The 14,174-nt window shown below is 53.6% G+C and overlaps 6 protein-coding genes across 6 annotated transcripts; 4 read left to right on the forward strand and 2 right to left on the reverse strand.

The window, feature by feature from the left end:
* Positions 1-558: 558 nt before the first annotated feature.
* On the forward strand, positions 559-2,061 carry A1O7_09995 (uncharacterized protein; the record flags this gene model as incomplete). Its single annotated transcript, XM_007763979.1, has 1 exon — positions 559-2,061. The coding sequence occupies one exon, from the start codon at positions 559-561 to the stop codon at positions 2,059-2,061; it is 1,503 nt and encodes a 500-aa protein (XP_007762169.1).
* Positions 2,062-2,521: 460 nt separating this feature from the next.
* A1O7_09996 (uncharacterized protein) lies at positions 2,522-4,972 on the reverse strand (the record flags this gene model as incomplete). The annotated part of the gene is made up of 1 exon (XM_007763980.1): positions 2,522-4,972. The coding sequence occupies one exon, from the start codon at positions 4,970-4,972 to the stop codon at positions 2,522-2,524; it is 2,451 nt and encodes an 816-aa protein (XP_007762170.1).
* A 703-nt stretch (positions 4,973-5,675) lies between these two features.
* A1O7_09997 (phosphatidate cytidylyltransferase) lies at positions 5,676-7,155 on the forward strand (the record flags this gene model as incomplete). The annotated part of the gene is made up of 3 exons (XM_007763981.1): positions 5,676-6,222; positions 6,270-7,063; positions 7,117-7,155. 3 exons carry the CDS (start codon positions 5,676-5,678, stop codon positions 7,153-7,155), a joined length of 1,380 nt encoding a protein of 459 aa, XP_007762171.1.
* A 401-nt stretch (positions 7,156-7,556) lies between these two features.
* Positions 7,557-8,057, reverse strand: A1O7_09998 (uncharacterized protein; the record flags this gene model as incomplete). The annotated part of the gene is made up of 2 exons (XM_007763982.1): positions 7,557-7,799; positions 7,863-8,057. 2 exons carry the CDS (start codon positions 8,055-8,057, stop codon positions 7,557-7,559), a joined length of 438 nt encoding a protein of 145 aa, XP_007762172.1.
* A 1,672-nt stretch (positions 8,058-9,729) lies between these two features.
* A1O7_09999 (uncharacterized protein) lies at positions 9,730-10,896 on the forward strand (the record flags this gene model as incomplete). The annotated part of the gene is made up of 1 exon (XM_007763983.1): positions 9,730-10,896. The coding sequence occupies one exon, from the start codon at positions 9,730-9,732 to the stop codon at positions 10,894-10,896; it is 1,167 nt and encodes a 388-aa protein (XP_007762173.1).
* Positions 10,897-12,036: 1,140 nt separating this feature from the next.
* On the forward strand, positions 12,037-12,966 carry A1O7_10000 (uncharacterized protein; the record flags this gene model as incomplete). The annotated part of the gene is made up of 2 exons (XM_007763984.1): positions 12,037-12,525; positions 12,595-12,966. 2 exons carry the CDS (start codon positions 12,037-12,039, stop codon positions 12,964-12,966), a joined length of 861 nt encoding a protein of 286 aa, XP_007762174.1.
* Positions 12,967-14,174: the final 1,208 nt, after the last annotated feature.

The raw sequence follows: 14,174 nt of genomic DNA on the forward strand, positions 1-14,174 counted from the left end.
TTAAGTGTTGCAAAACACTCAGTTAGGCGCAGTCGGGTTTCGGCATAGAAGATGGCCTGGTACTTGTGGATTCAGCCCGGGGGATTTGTAATGTAGTGTTGAGTGTGATACTGTGAGCGTGTCTTTCAGTTGACCAGGTCTTCACAGAGCTGCTTTCCTGAATCAGCCCTTAGTTGAGATCGTCTCCAGAATTGTCAAAGTGGTAATATGGCAGAGCCAACGGATTTCGAGCCTGCGCTGATGGACGCTATTGGAGACGAGATGAGAGGATATCTGCGGCTAATCAATTGCTCCCTCGTGTGGGAGACTTTGAGTGACGACGTCGAACTTTCAGACCAAACTGAAGTGAAGTTGAGGGCAAAGCGATGCCGATGTATAACCGGAATCACTCAAGATCAACTCCACCATTGTACGGAGTACTCTCTAGACGACCTCTTCATGCCACAACACACTCTTATCTCGTATAATAAGTCCACCATGAGATAATCAAACGTATACATGAGGCTCTAGTGCCGCCATGACCGTGCCGCGGACACCTCGCATGCCAGCACCGTGGAGATGGCAAGAGGCCGAGCGCGACAGATCATCTTCCGCATCTTCTACAGCACCTCTTTCACGGCCGTCTTCATCCTCCTCATCATATTCAGCGCCGTTACACCTGCCGACACCATCTACGAGTCCTACAAACGGAATCGCCTGATCGATATCTTCCTGATTGCCGGCGTCTACGTTTTTACTGCTCTGCTCGCAGTCCTCATCTATGCGTCCAGATTATACACGAATCGGTCGGTGCTTAAGGATATACCGAAGACGTTTATGCCCATCGAGAAGGAAGATCTTCCGGGCCGAAGAGTGCACCGACTCATCCAAGAATGCCTAGAGCGGAGTGCCGTGATTGCTTTCCAGGTCAGGCCACGGAGTAAAAGACTCGAGCACGATACAATTAACGCCGGGATGAGAATGTTGGCCTTGACAAAGACAAAATCAAGTACCGATCAGACGGTCGAGCCGAGCTGGGGAAACATCGCGCATGCAGGGTGGTCGTCGCCGGCGTCCAAGGAATTGCCCGGTCTCGAGTACGCGACCGTGGTGGATGAATTGGTTGATCTTGTGGAAGCAAAGGCCGTCAGCGTTGCGCCAATAGATCCGTTGGTTGAGCCTGGGCCTGATGGAAGTCCACTACCCAACCCGAGAGTCATTGACGAAATCGCTAGGCGCGGCGATATGGGGATGAGATCTTACCTTCGATACCTCATTGACATTGGCGTGGTTCCGGACGATTCTCTTACTGTCGCATTCCTAGCGGCATATGAAAGAGCCCGGTTTTCGTCAGTGCCACTGAGCGACGAGGACTTCCGCGCTCTTATGCGCATGTTTGCCGAACTACTGCGCCACATGACGCCGGTCGACGTTGATCTGCTCCATCTCGAATCGGACTCGGAATACCGCTCTGGACAAGATTCGCACTCGCAATCAGATACCTCGAGCCTGGTGGACAGAAAGGTTGCGCAACGGTCTCGGGATAGGGATGCAGACACGGCCTCTCTTCCATCCACATACTCTGCCTTGGGCTCTGTTCGCCGTCATAAACAGCCTCCACGCCGTGTCTCGGAAGACTCTGCGCCGTCTCTGTCATCATACGAACTTGTGCACCACGCACCTTCAGAGGCGGGCACCGAGAACCTCGATGGTGATGAAACAGGAGACGCTGATACCCGGACACCTCAAACTGCACCAACAACAGCAGCACCACGACCCCGTTCTCGACCCCGACCGCCACTCAGGACCTCGACGAGTAGGATGTACTCCGCTGTGTCGAGACTGGCTTCACACCCAAATCGCTCTGGCTCCTCACACTCTGACACTGGCTCAGTCGTGCATCATGATGTGGAAACACTAAGTTCACGCTCCTCGAGACGTTCAAAAAGCCGAGCCCGAAAAGATAGGCATAATGGTCGTGTTCTCAGACTTGCGAGTGAAGCTGAGAATGGGCGTGGGGGTGGGGATGGCCAACATGGCTTGCCCTACCGCATCCAAATCCCACAAGGAGATTCCGGGTAGAACAGGACGAGCAACAGATTCATGACGGTACGACGGACATGATACGAGAATAAGTTTTGCGCAGCTCAAAGCTGCATTAATGTTTCATCACGGGCAACAGCTGCTTGGTTAGCCGGCGGGCCCTTTGTTTGGATATAATGTATAGTGTATTGTTGTACTCATAGTTAGCAGGGCGTCCGAGCTCTTGATGAGGGTGTATTTAGTAAATGTCTACCCGGACCACTCCCCTGGGGATTATCATTTTTCATTATCATGAGTAGCACACCCATCGTTCTCACATCGTCATCATCATCGTAGCGAGGAGAGACCCGTTTCCTATTGTCTACGACCCAGTTCGCTACAACAAACCCGAACGCATCGCTTAGAAACCATCCCAGTAGAATAACCGCAAATAGTTACCCCCACTCGCGTGTTACTGTCCTGAACGCAATGCTACCATGAAACGTCAACGTTATCTCGTTCAGTTCTCCTCTACACGAGAACCTCGCCCCTTGAAACCCGGAAAGCATTCCACAAGGTCATCTGCCTCGTCAGGTGTGACGCTCTCCTCTAGCATCTGCGTCGCCATCGCCACCGTCTCGTCGCTCATAAGCCGGTCGATCACGAACCCTTCCGAGAAGGCCAGCCGCGTGAGCACAATGCGGTGTTTGTGCACGCCGCCGTTGATCGCCGACAGTTTCTCTTGAAGATTGATGGAGCTGCCATGGACCTGAAGGATGTGGTACAAGAGAGAGACGCCTTTGTTGACCATCTCGGCGTGCAGGTGATGGGTGGTTGGGTGGAGCTCGTACATGGCCGAAACTTCATCGTAGAGGCTTCTCACCAGACGGCCAATGGCATGGGCGTCGTTCGCGAGCAGCAAACTGCCGTGATGAGATGGGTCATCATGGGGGTGCGGCGAGGAAGTGATCGCCATCTTGGTCAGCAAATCCATAACCTCCAGCCGGAGCTGGCAGAGTTGAGCGGCCGTGTTGGGAGGTAGACCTTCGTCGACACGCGGTGTTTCCCACAGGAGGTAGCATATGCGGCTCAGAGTCCAATGCTCGACTTGGGTTTGTTGATCGTCAGTGCAGATGCTTCCAAAGGTCGAGGGGAAGATACTGGTCGAAAGGAGGCGAAGCATGAGCGTGATGTCTGAAATGGGCTGCCAGGCATTGAGCATCATGAGGACAAATTCTGGGTTCATCTGGCGCCAGAACAATGAGAGTAGCTTCGGGTCGTCGGACACGGTGTATGCTACGGTGAGCATGAGCTCTAAACAGTGTGTGCCGTTGACATCCCGATTTAGAATGGATTGTGGCGTCTGTCGGAATTTGCCATACGTCGCGTGGTAGACAGGGGAGTGTTCGAAGCGGTTCTTTGCATTGATGGTGATGGAGGATTGGAGGACGGGGCTTAGAGAGGTGATGAGGTCGGCGTCGAGGACGGACATCTCGAGGTCGACAATGTAGTTGACAACTTCCAGGAATAGGCTGATTGGCTTGTAGTATTGCTCTTTTATGCACTTGGACCACAGGTCGACAAAGAGTTGGAGGACGTCACTGGGGAGACGGCTGCCGGTAAGCTGAGCAGTGCCTCCCAAAATAATGGCAGAGAACGTCTTGGCCGGACTCGAGGGCAATGTGAACTTGACAAGGGCTTCAACCAGGGGCTCTTTGGTGTCGTTGAGCTTGTATTTGAGGATAGACTGTAGGAATTTGAGATGCCGCTCAGCCCGTTTGTCCTTTCGAACGACGGGGACCACGGGCTCGACAATTTGCACAGGTTGAGGTGGCATGTCATTCTGACCTTGACGCGTCAATCGCAAAGACAGAGGCTTGATGGGACTTGCCTCTGCAGCTTTTCGTTTTCTTTTGTTCGCCGCGGACGGGGTTGGTGGCTTGGAGCGTCGAGCAGATTTCGAGGGCGATACGAGCATGATATCGCCATCATTGAAGCCGTCTCGAAGCGAGTTTGCCGCCCCGCGTCTGGGCGTCGCGATAGGACTCGCCTCTCTGTCGGCTTGGGGCCTGTCCCTTAGGCGCTGTCTCAATGCTTTGCTTTCCTGAACTTCCTGGTTATGCTCCTGCTGCAGGAAATTGTACTGAGTCGTCAGGTTGTTGTTCTTCTCGGTCAGCGCATATAGCTGCGCCGTATGTTTGGCTAACTGCTCTTCCATAGACTTCTTGAGGGCGCCAAGCTGTCGGCTGTAGCCTCTGCTCTCCTCTTCCAATTTGGCCCGGACAATGAAAATCTCGCCCTTCTGCAGGGTCACTGCGTCGTTTGCTGCTCGAAGCTCCTGCGCGAGTTCATCCCGTTCCTGCTGTAGTTTCTTCAGGCGGTACTGGACGTCTTCTTGTTCATCTTCCTGCTCAGCGTGTCCACTTTGCTGGAGAGGTGTATCCAGCATCATCTCATCAGGCCTGGCTGGGATGCCTTGCAACGAGCCATTGCCTCGCTCCAGTTGCAACGAGCCAGCCTGGCGCTGGTAGTCCTTGTGGACGAGAGGACGGTGAATATTGCCATCATGGGCTTGACCGTGACGTTGTTGTCGAAACTGTTCTCTCTGAGCGGTCTCGCTCATTTGTGCTCGTCGAAAAGGAAAAGAATCATATTCCTCGACCGGAGTAGGCACACCCTCATCGCCTATTAGTTCGAAGCTATCATCTTCTTCCGTGAGATATCTGTGAAAGGCAGGGTTGGAGATCAGGCGACGGGTATTGGGTATTGCTTGTGCCACTGTTGTCCTAGGTTGCGGTATCGGAGGTAGCCTCTGCTCCGGTAGGGGTTGAGCGTCCAAACCCTGAACCTGGGCCTGCGTTGACAGTATAGCATTGTGCTCGAGCTCTTGGAGAGCGGTTTCTGAGAGGCTGTCAAAGCCATCGTCGTCGAAGAGGTCGGTCTCGTCTTCGTTGTCGTCCATGCCATTCATGTTCGACCTCCATTGAGGACTAGGGACGATGAGTGTCTGGACATCTTTGGCATATCAGACAAATACCGTTGACAGGGGGTTGCCGGCGTTGATACCGCTGTCAAAGACGCGACTGACGCGGTATGGCCAGTGGGGGAACAGTGAAGGCGGATTGTTCCATGTGTTTGTGAATGTTGCATTAGCGGTGGCGGATTCACGAGGCCACGAGCCATTGCCGAGCTCCGGGTCCCTACGTAGCTGACGTATTGGCGCCTAAGCCGCTTCTTAAACACACCGGGCAGCCCTATGACGCAAGTTCCGGCGGCGCCCAGGCGAAGTCAAATTGCTTTGCGCGGGCAGACTGCGCTCTAACATGATTCTTGGTGATCATTTTGAGGCGCTGTCGGAACACTGCGACACTCCCCACCACTTACTACATTCAAGTTCCCTCAAGTAAAGGTGAAATATCAATCGCTATTCATTCCAGAATCAGCAGCACAAGACCCTGTCGACAAGCTGCGCTTAGTAGGGGCGCCAACCACAATTGACCAGCACGTGTTAAGAGAGGCATCCCCTCTCTTTCCCAAACTGCAATCTCCATCTCCTTCGGCCAACGAGCACCCCTGATAAACGGCAAAATCTCCATCTCCTTCGGCCAACGAGCACCCCTGATAAACGGCAAAATCTTCAGCCTGCGGCTCGGTCATCTCGCACGCGCGCAGCCATGCCTAGGCAAAAGGGTGTCAAGTTCCAGCATCGGAACGGCAATGGTAATGGCAATGGCAACGGAAGCCATCATCGTCGATCAAGCTCCTCCACCATGAGCGATACTGCTTCCGAACCACCGAGTCCTTCCAGAGAGAACCACGACAATAACGTGAATGGTGATGTGGTGAAAAGCGAAAAGCCAGCAGAAGTCTCAGAATACGAGAAGAAGAAGCAAACCTTCATCACACGAATGATATGGACACTGGTCATGATCGCTGGTTTCTTTGGCTCCATGTTTGCCGGCCACATCTACGTCCTCATGATCATAACCGCTGTCCAGATCATCTCGTTCAAGGAGGTCATCGCCATTGCTCAGGTGCCAACTAAGCAGAAGAACCTTCCCTTGACCACCTCTCTGAACTGGTATTTTCTGGCCATTACGATGTACTTTCTCTACGGAGAAAGCGTCATCTACTACTTCAAACATATACTTCTGGTGGATAAGGTCTTGCTGCCCTTTGCGACCCATCACCGCTTCATTAGCTTCATGATGTACATCTTCGGTATGCATGTCCTGTATTTGTCTAGTCCAGCGCTGACAGCCTAACAGGGTTCATCTCCTTCGTTGCCTCATTGAGGAAAGGGTATTATCGATTCCAGTTCGCCCAGTTCGCTTGGACTCATATGGCCCTCTACTTGATTGTCGTGCAAGCGCACTTCATGATGAACAATGTGTTGGAGGGCATGATCTGGTTCTTCCTTCCCGCTTCTCTGGTCATCACCAACGATATTTTCGCATACATCTGCGGCATTACGTTCGGACGCACTCAGCTCATTAGTCTTTCGCCCAAGAAGACCGTCGAGGGATTCGTGGGAGCCTGGATTTGCACAATTTTCTTCGGGTTCGCACTTACGAACGTCCTGATGCGTTACAGCTACTTCATCTGCCCCGTCAACGATCTCGGTGCCAACGTTTTCACTGGTCTGCAGTGCGACCCGAACCCCGTTTTCAAGCCCTACCCCTATAATATCAAGGGCTTGACTGGCTTCGACTACACATTTTACATCTCGCCCATGCAGGGCCATATCCTTGTGTTCGCGACATTCGCCTCGCTCATTGCTCCGTTTGGAGGTTTCTTCGCGTCTGGCCTGAAACGGACATTCAAGATCAAGGACTTTGGCGACAGCATTCCCGGACACGGCGGCATGACAGATCGTATGGACTGTCAATTTATCATGGGTCTCTTCGCCTACATGTATTATCAGAGCTTTATCGCCGTCTACAAGACCTCCGTGGGTAGTGTCCTTGAGACGGCTATCATGGGTCTGTCTCCAGAGGAGCAAATTGAGTTGTTGAAGAGACTGGGCTGGTATTTACAGGGTCAGGGTATTGTGTCAACCAAGGTAAGCATCCCTTTATCAGACATATTGCATCTGGCACTAACACGTACCGCCAGGTTGAGCAATGTCTATCTGGTGTGCTCGGAAAAAAGTGACGATGAGACGAACTGCATATAATGTTTCTTCGATTCTTCGTATTGTGCGCCCTAAAATACGTCGCTTATCAGAGCGTTGTTCTGGACTAGCATAGCGGTGGAGTCCGGGTGACGGGAGACGATGCCTCGAACATGAGGTGCTGCTTCCAATATCGCCATCTTTTGTGGAAGAGCGAGCGCTGCGCGCTTGCTGGCCATTTGGCTGTACGCTTGGGCACGGGGAGTACAAAATTCGTTCGCGGTGGAAGACCCGGAAACTCGTGGTCTGAGTTGTCAAGGGCTTCGGAGCCTCACTTGCAATGTAATGACGTGTATGAGCTTCTTCGGCGCTTGCCATGTCGCCGAGATCGAATCATGCCATGGTGAAAAGAGACCATGGCTCCTTTCCATTGCTACTTTTTTCAACTCTGACCTCTCCCACCTCCGCCACCCCCTCTACCCCTCCCGTGCCCTCTTCCACCACCCCGTCCTTGCCCGCCGCCTCCACGGCCGCCGCGCTCCGCCCCTCTGCCACCACCAGTGTGGCCTGCCTGTCCGCCTCCACGGCTCCCCCGCTGACCGCCATCTTGGCGATGCTGTTGTTGATGTTGCTGTTGTTCTCGTGCAATGTCGATAATCTCCTCCGGAACACGAAGATACTTGATCTACATTACGCAATTAGCCCCGATATATCAGAAACAGAAACAAAAAGAATCACGAATACGCACGTTATTCCCCCTCACGTAACATTCGGGCAACCTCCAGAATTTGTCGCCCTCGGGGCTTGTCTGCACGACTTCCTTTAGTGTCAGATTCATCCATGTGTCGCAGTTGACGAGGTGGCCGTTGAGGGTTTCGCCGTTTTTCAGCTCCACGAGCATAGGATGGCCTTGTGCCGCTGTCAAGAGGCCGAGGGGGAGCATGGCGAGTTGTGGGTTTGCTTGCGGATGCCCCTCGTGTCGCGAACTGCGGATAGCTTGCTTAGATGTCCCCCTTGGTGATGGTCGTGGTGTTGGATCGTCCTTCGGCGCTTATCGTCCAGTCCCACCTGTTGCTAGTTCTCATCTGGTCCGTTGTGTTGAGTGAAGGGTGGTGACATCTGAGGAAAGGCTTGGCAATAAAGTCCCATAACCATCCTACGGTGAAGGACATAAGCACGAGGAGCGCACTTTTGATCACGTGTCTGTCTATCAACCGGCTTGTTGACCTTCCCTCGACCCATTGCCCCGAGTCGTTCCTCGCTCTCACCCACATTCCCACTTCCACCTGTAGATGTAAGCGTTGCGGTAGCTCAGTAAACATTGTCTATAAGCTTGATCATGGAGTTGCATTGTCGGCAATATTGTTCTCACGTGACCGGGCAATTGGCCCTCCGATGGCTCTGAAACTCGGTGCCGGATGGCAGCCATCGGCCGAGAGGCTCGGGCAGTGCAGTGCTTGTCCCTCCGAAAAACCACGCACCAAGCCTCAAATGGCAGTGGCTGCCAGGCGCTCCACGCGTTCCGCCATCGTCCGTCTCCATCTCCCACCGCGTCTCAGGCACCAGCCAAAAAGGCCTGGGTGCCCGTCGGGCAAGCATCACTAACCTAATCAATTGTCCTTCTCTGACTTCTCACTTTCCACACACCCAGCTCTTTGAGGCTTCTGGGATATGGAGTCGTGAGAGGTGAAAGCCGTGAAGTGTGCACTTCCACTTGGAGGTGGCAGTTTGTTTGTATTCACAACCAGTTGTACAATTGACCATTAGTTGGCATCCGCCTGTCATAGTCCCATTTGCTTGGGTTGTTCATCCTTCGGTTCGGCGATTCCAAAATGTGCTCCTTATTGATGCAGGCTGCCACCTTGTTGCTTACGCTTGCCACTGCCTCTCTTCTCTGCGCTGCCTCTCCTGCCCCTTCCCCGACCCCGAAGGACATCACGACCGTTGCTGGTACAACAGGTAATTGACCTCTCAATTGCCATTGTCGCTGGTGGCTTACTCGAAGAAGGTCCTGATCACTTATCAATCTATTTCAATGCACCCTGTCCGGGTTGTTTTGAAGGCCCAGACGATGGATTGGTGCGTCATCCAAAGAGGACAATTTTGTTGTCTGTGACCGCTGTTGACGCTCGGCTTTCTAGGAACTCACCCTAGACATCGACTCCGCCGCAGAGGAGTGTGGCACCACAGCTCCTCGACTGAATGGCTTTCCTCTCGTCGCCTCAAACTACGGCAATGGTGTTGCCAGTGGGCAGGTCTTATTACAATCGACGTCTACTCGCGACTCCAGTCTTAGGAACGTCCATGCCTCGTGGGAATCAACATGCCTCAAAGGCGAAGCTTCGATAGTATCCGTCCGGCTTGAGGGGGTGGACGGTCAAGATCCTCTCAACGACACATCAGGCTTCACCACCTCCTTTAAACAGAAAGGTCAACCTCGAGTGCTCCGCCTCCAAGACAAACCTGTAAATCGGCTCTCCCAAGATTTGTGCGAGGAGTGGCTTGCATTGGGTGGCCATGGACTTTCGATCACGCCTGTCCTGTCCGAGCCACATTCCCCGGTTGACATACTGCTGCAAGCCGAATATGCACAGCTTGCACAGCTGCAGACCGACATGGAGCTGCTCCATGAACAGCTACACTCAACGCTCAGGAACATCATGTCTCTATTGAAGCAGAAGTTTACCGCCTGCTCGAGCATGCAATGCGTATGGAATACCGCAGTGGGCGAAGTGTCACCTATCGCAAACCTCCTTGTTGCTCACTTCAAGCATCACAAGAAGCTGGTTAGCGGATGCAGGGAAGGAGACGCTCAGTCACCTTGTTCAGCGGTCATCGAAGGCGAGCCTCCGGACGAACGACCCATGATCGAAAGTGAAAATTCACATGATGATCTTGAGGGAGCGCGTATCACGCCCGCTGCGCCCGCTGCGCCCGTATCAACCACACAGCCTTCCGCCTCTCCCCAACCTACCACTCGGGCTGTTACTTCTCCGGTACCTACGTATGTCCAAGCTTCTTCCGCCTCCTCATCCGCCACCCATGCCAGTGCCACACCCTCGGCAACCGACCATCACGGCCTTCCACACACACGTCCTTACGACGAACAAATCGCACTACAACGCAAACTAGGCCTTGCGATCATACTCCTTGTTCTGCTGGTCATAGTGTCGGGCGTTGTCATTCGGGCGATCATCAAATTCCGAGATCCACGACGACGAGCTGAACGTGCCGCTCGATGGGAGGAGTGCCGCACGAGGAGGCTCTATCGCAAAGCTGCATGCAAACACAAGTGGAGGACATTCTGGAAGAACCTTTGTACGCGCAAAGCAGGCACAGAGGACTATGAAGAAAAGAGAGCGGCACTTCTGGAGCAGGACGGCGGGCTCGAAGACGATGACAGCGGCCTAGAGAAAGAAGTCCGCACGATGCAGCACGCCACAGATTTCGTGAGAGATCTCGTTCAAGCTGAAGAGGGTCGAGCAAGGAACGTTCGATCAATCCACAGTCATCCGGACGGTTTCGAGCCGGCTGTACTTGGTGGAGGCGTGGGAAGCAGCCGATCTTCTGACATTGCTCCATCCTATAAAACAGATGTGACTCCGCCTCCCCGATATGAGGAAGAGCTTGAAGGCGAGATGATTGTCGTCGACGGATTCCGATACACATATACGCCCAGCAATACGGATGATACGCCGGAAAGCAGCATTGTTGACTGCAGTCCCCGGCTGAGTCTCGAGACGGGAAGATCAACCATTCTCACCAAGGACACGCAAGATTGACTGCCACCAAATTTGCGTGGTTCCATACACTTGACTGGACGAGGGGCCGGATCGCGGCATCTTGGTGCTGCAGCAGTGCCCAAAGGGTCTCATTCGTTCGGAATGGATTTATAACGACTGTACATTACGACTATGCGGGACGGCGCTGTCGGATGATCTCATACAAGAGAGGTGGTTTTCTGGGTGTCTAAAGGACTATACTGCTCAAATATAGCGTGGACAAGTACAGAGTAATTGGAACTGAAGAGATTATGCCATCTGGAAGTCAAACCCCAGAACTTCTCTGACTTACTGATCCCTTGCTGGCTCATCAGATGAATGCGTGCAGCTTATTTGCCTTATGTTGGAGTACACTCTCATTGGTGCGGTAAAACTTCAGGCCACCCCTATACATCTCCCGTAGTCAGTATTGGCATCTCACTTACAGCTGACACATCTGGACCCATGCACAACACTCGTATATACACAACTCTCCGAAGCCCATTCAGCGATCCGTTTCTGATCGATACCCTTTTCATCCACGCCAATGTTGGGGGCAGCGCAAAGTAGTCACCATGAGGCCCTCAGGCGTCCCCTTTCCGAGCCTTGAGGCGACTACGGTGTACGCCACATTTAGACACCTCGGCCGCTGGCTATTGTGCATATCCAATAGTGGCTACGTGGTGCGAGCACTACATTGCATTGCCGGATCGCCGAATCACGGCGTGGCATAAGTACAGTACAGTGAGTGCGTGCCTTGTCGATTGTCCATTATCGAATCTTTAAATGCGAGTAACCCATGCCAGATCTCGGAGCTACGCAGGAATACTCACCACTATTGCATACGTGTTAGAGCTACCCTACCAAACTCCCTGACTACTACCTACGTATTAGAAATCAAAGGGGTAGATGAATCATTGTGCACCTGGGTCTAATCTTCGTCCGCAGTACTGCCCTACCTGATATAAACAGACAAAAACAGCTCGAAAGGCCTGTGTCGAGAGTAGGGCAACCGACTTGGATTGGTAGGACAACCACTACGACGAGGACAAGCACCACCACCACTGCTGCCGCCGCCGCCGCCATCACCATCACCATCACCAATACCACGACAACAACAACAACAATATTTATATCTTCAAGCACGCAGCGCCGACCACCATGTCCCCGACCCCAGCCCCAGTCATCCTCATCATCCCCGGCTCCTTCTCCACCGCGCAAATGTACTACCCCCTCCAAGCCGCCATGACGGCCCTCCTCCCCACGCAAGAAATCTACGTGGCCAACCTGCCCAGCGCGATCCGCAACCCGCCCGAACAGCCGGCCACGCTGCAAGACGACGCGACTTTTTTCCGCGGGTTGATCGAGAAGTTAGCCGGAGCCGAAGCCGAGCAGGCCGAATCCAACCAGGCGGGGTCCAAGGCGGAATCCAAGGACGGATCCAGGGACATCATCGTCGTCGCGCACTCGTACGGCGGCGTCGTCGCGACAGAGGCCCTGCGCGGCGTATCGAAGCAGGAACGCCTCAAGGCAGGGAAAAGCGGAGGTGCTATCCGGGTAGTGTACCTCGCCGCGCACGTCCCGAAGATGGGGTCCAGTCTGGAAGATACGGTCGGCCCGCCCCCGGAGGGGATGGTGGGTGTCGGGGAGGTGCGTAAAACGTTTTACGGGGGAGCACTTTCACTCCGTGGGACCGCGTACTGACGTTACGCAACGCAGGACAACTTCCTCCGGTTCCTCGACGTCGAGACCATCGCCAACGCGACGTTTGCTGACCCGGACTATCCGTTCGAGCTTGCGCTAGCGTTTGTGCGTTCCATGGGCAGACACTCCAACGCCAGTTTTCAGGGTAAAGTGACGTATGAAGGGTGGAGGGACGTGAATGTGTCGTGGATCCTGTGCGAAAGGGATCTCATCATCCCGCCGTCCGTGCAGAGGGGGTATGTTGATCGGATTGCCGAGCAGAGTGGGCGGGAGGTCGATCTGCATGTTTTGGACGCGGGGCATGCTCCGAATGTGACGGCGGTGGAGGCGCTAGCGGAGGTGCTTGTTAAGATTGTGCAGAAGGAGGTGGCAGATCAGACGAGATGAGATGGTGTGGGGTGGGATGAGATGGAACGAGACGAGATGAATTGAGATGGATGGGAAGGGACGACACAGGATGGGATGAAATGATGTGTAGCCGCAAACGTGAGGACAGGCTGGTCAGTTCTCCTTGTACGATGCAGGTGTAGGCAGACCTGGGAGTGTGGTGTGGAATGTGGTAGTAGTCTTCTGAGGCTATGGGTCTATGGTTTTCGAGGTTGAACGCGCACGTCATCCGCAAGGGAATGGTGAGAGTGATGGAGAGCACCACCCTCACATGGTATTCGGCTTCAATCACAAAATTCCTACTGAAGGGGAGGTTGGCGTACTGTGACGTTCTCATAGTAAGCTTTGCGAGCTTGTTTGCGAGCCGTGAAGCCTGTTGATTCAAGGTGGATGATGTCAACCAAAGCTGTCCCAGCGAATATCGCGGTCTAGAGGACATTAAGCTGATCTTGTCGCGTTCATTTCTGCACTTGGCAGATCGCACCAGTTCTCCGAGGTCCATCACAGGAGGAAACGGGACACAGATGGCAGACGCAGGCTCTTCAGAGATTGCCTCTCACAAAAGACATGGCGGGACCGAAAGAGCTCTCTTCAGGTGCAGCGGCCGACACATGTTTGGATCGATACCCGGGGGAAGTGGTGATACCCAGCTGGCAAACCAGAGATGACGCTGTCCTATTCATGCTGTTATGGCTGAGCTGTGGGACTTGTATACATCTGTGGTGGGGATCTAGGATGATCGAGATGTATTGCAGTTTCCCTACCATTTTGAGAGGGCTGATTAACAGAATGCTTTCGGCAGGGAACCAATGACCAGCCTGTTTTGCATGCTTGCAGGACCCGGGCTTAGAGCGGAGCATGCCTACCAGCTGCCTTGTCGAACTGAGCTGGTGCCTGAAGAAGGGGAGAAGATGATGCGCGAACAACGTCTGGCAGGCCATCCTGTATCGCCAGAGCACCTCCGAGTCTGCAATTGCAATAGCGGGTCAACGCAGTCCCATGCTTGCTATTGGTGGAACGACAGCTCTGTTCAACGACAGAGACCTTCCTCTTTTCCTGGCATAGCTAGCTGAGCACCGGCCTGGATGCTCACGCAGTTGGAGCACGGAATGCTGCGGGATGAGACATCGCATTTCACCTTGTGAGCTTTGTAGGGATGACATGCTTTCAGTGCCCTTCTTTTCAACGCCGCAATGCTACCAGGCTTA

Source organism: Cladophialophora yegresii (assembly GCF_000585515.1).
Source record: "Cladophialophora yegresii CBS 114405 chromosome Unknown aczIN-supercont1.7, whole genome shotgun sequence".
In the NCBI taxonomy this organism is placed as follows: domain Eukaryota; kingdom Fungi; phylum Ascomycota; class Eurotiomycetes; order Chaetothyriales; family Herpotrichiellaceae; genus Cladophialophora; species Cladophialophora yegresii.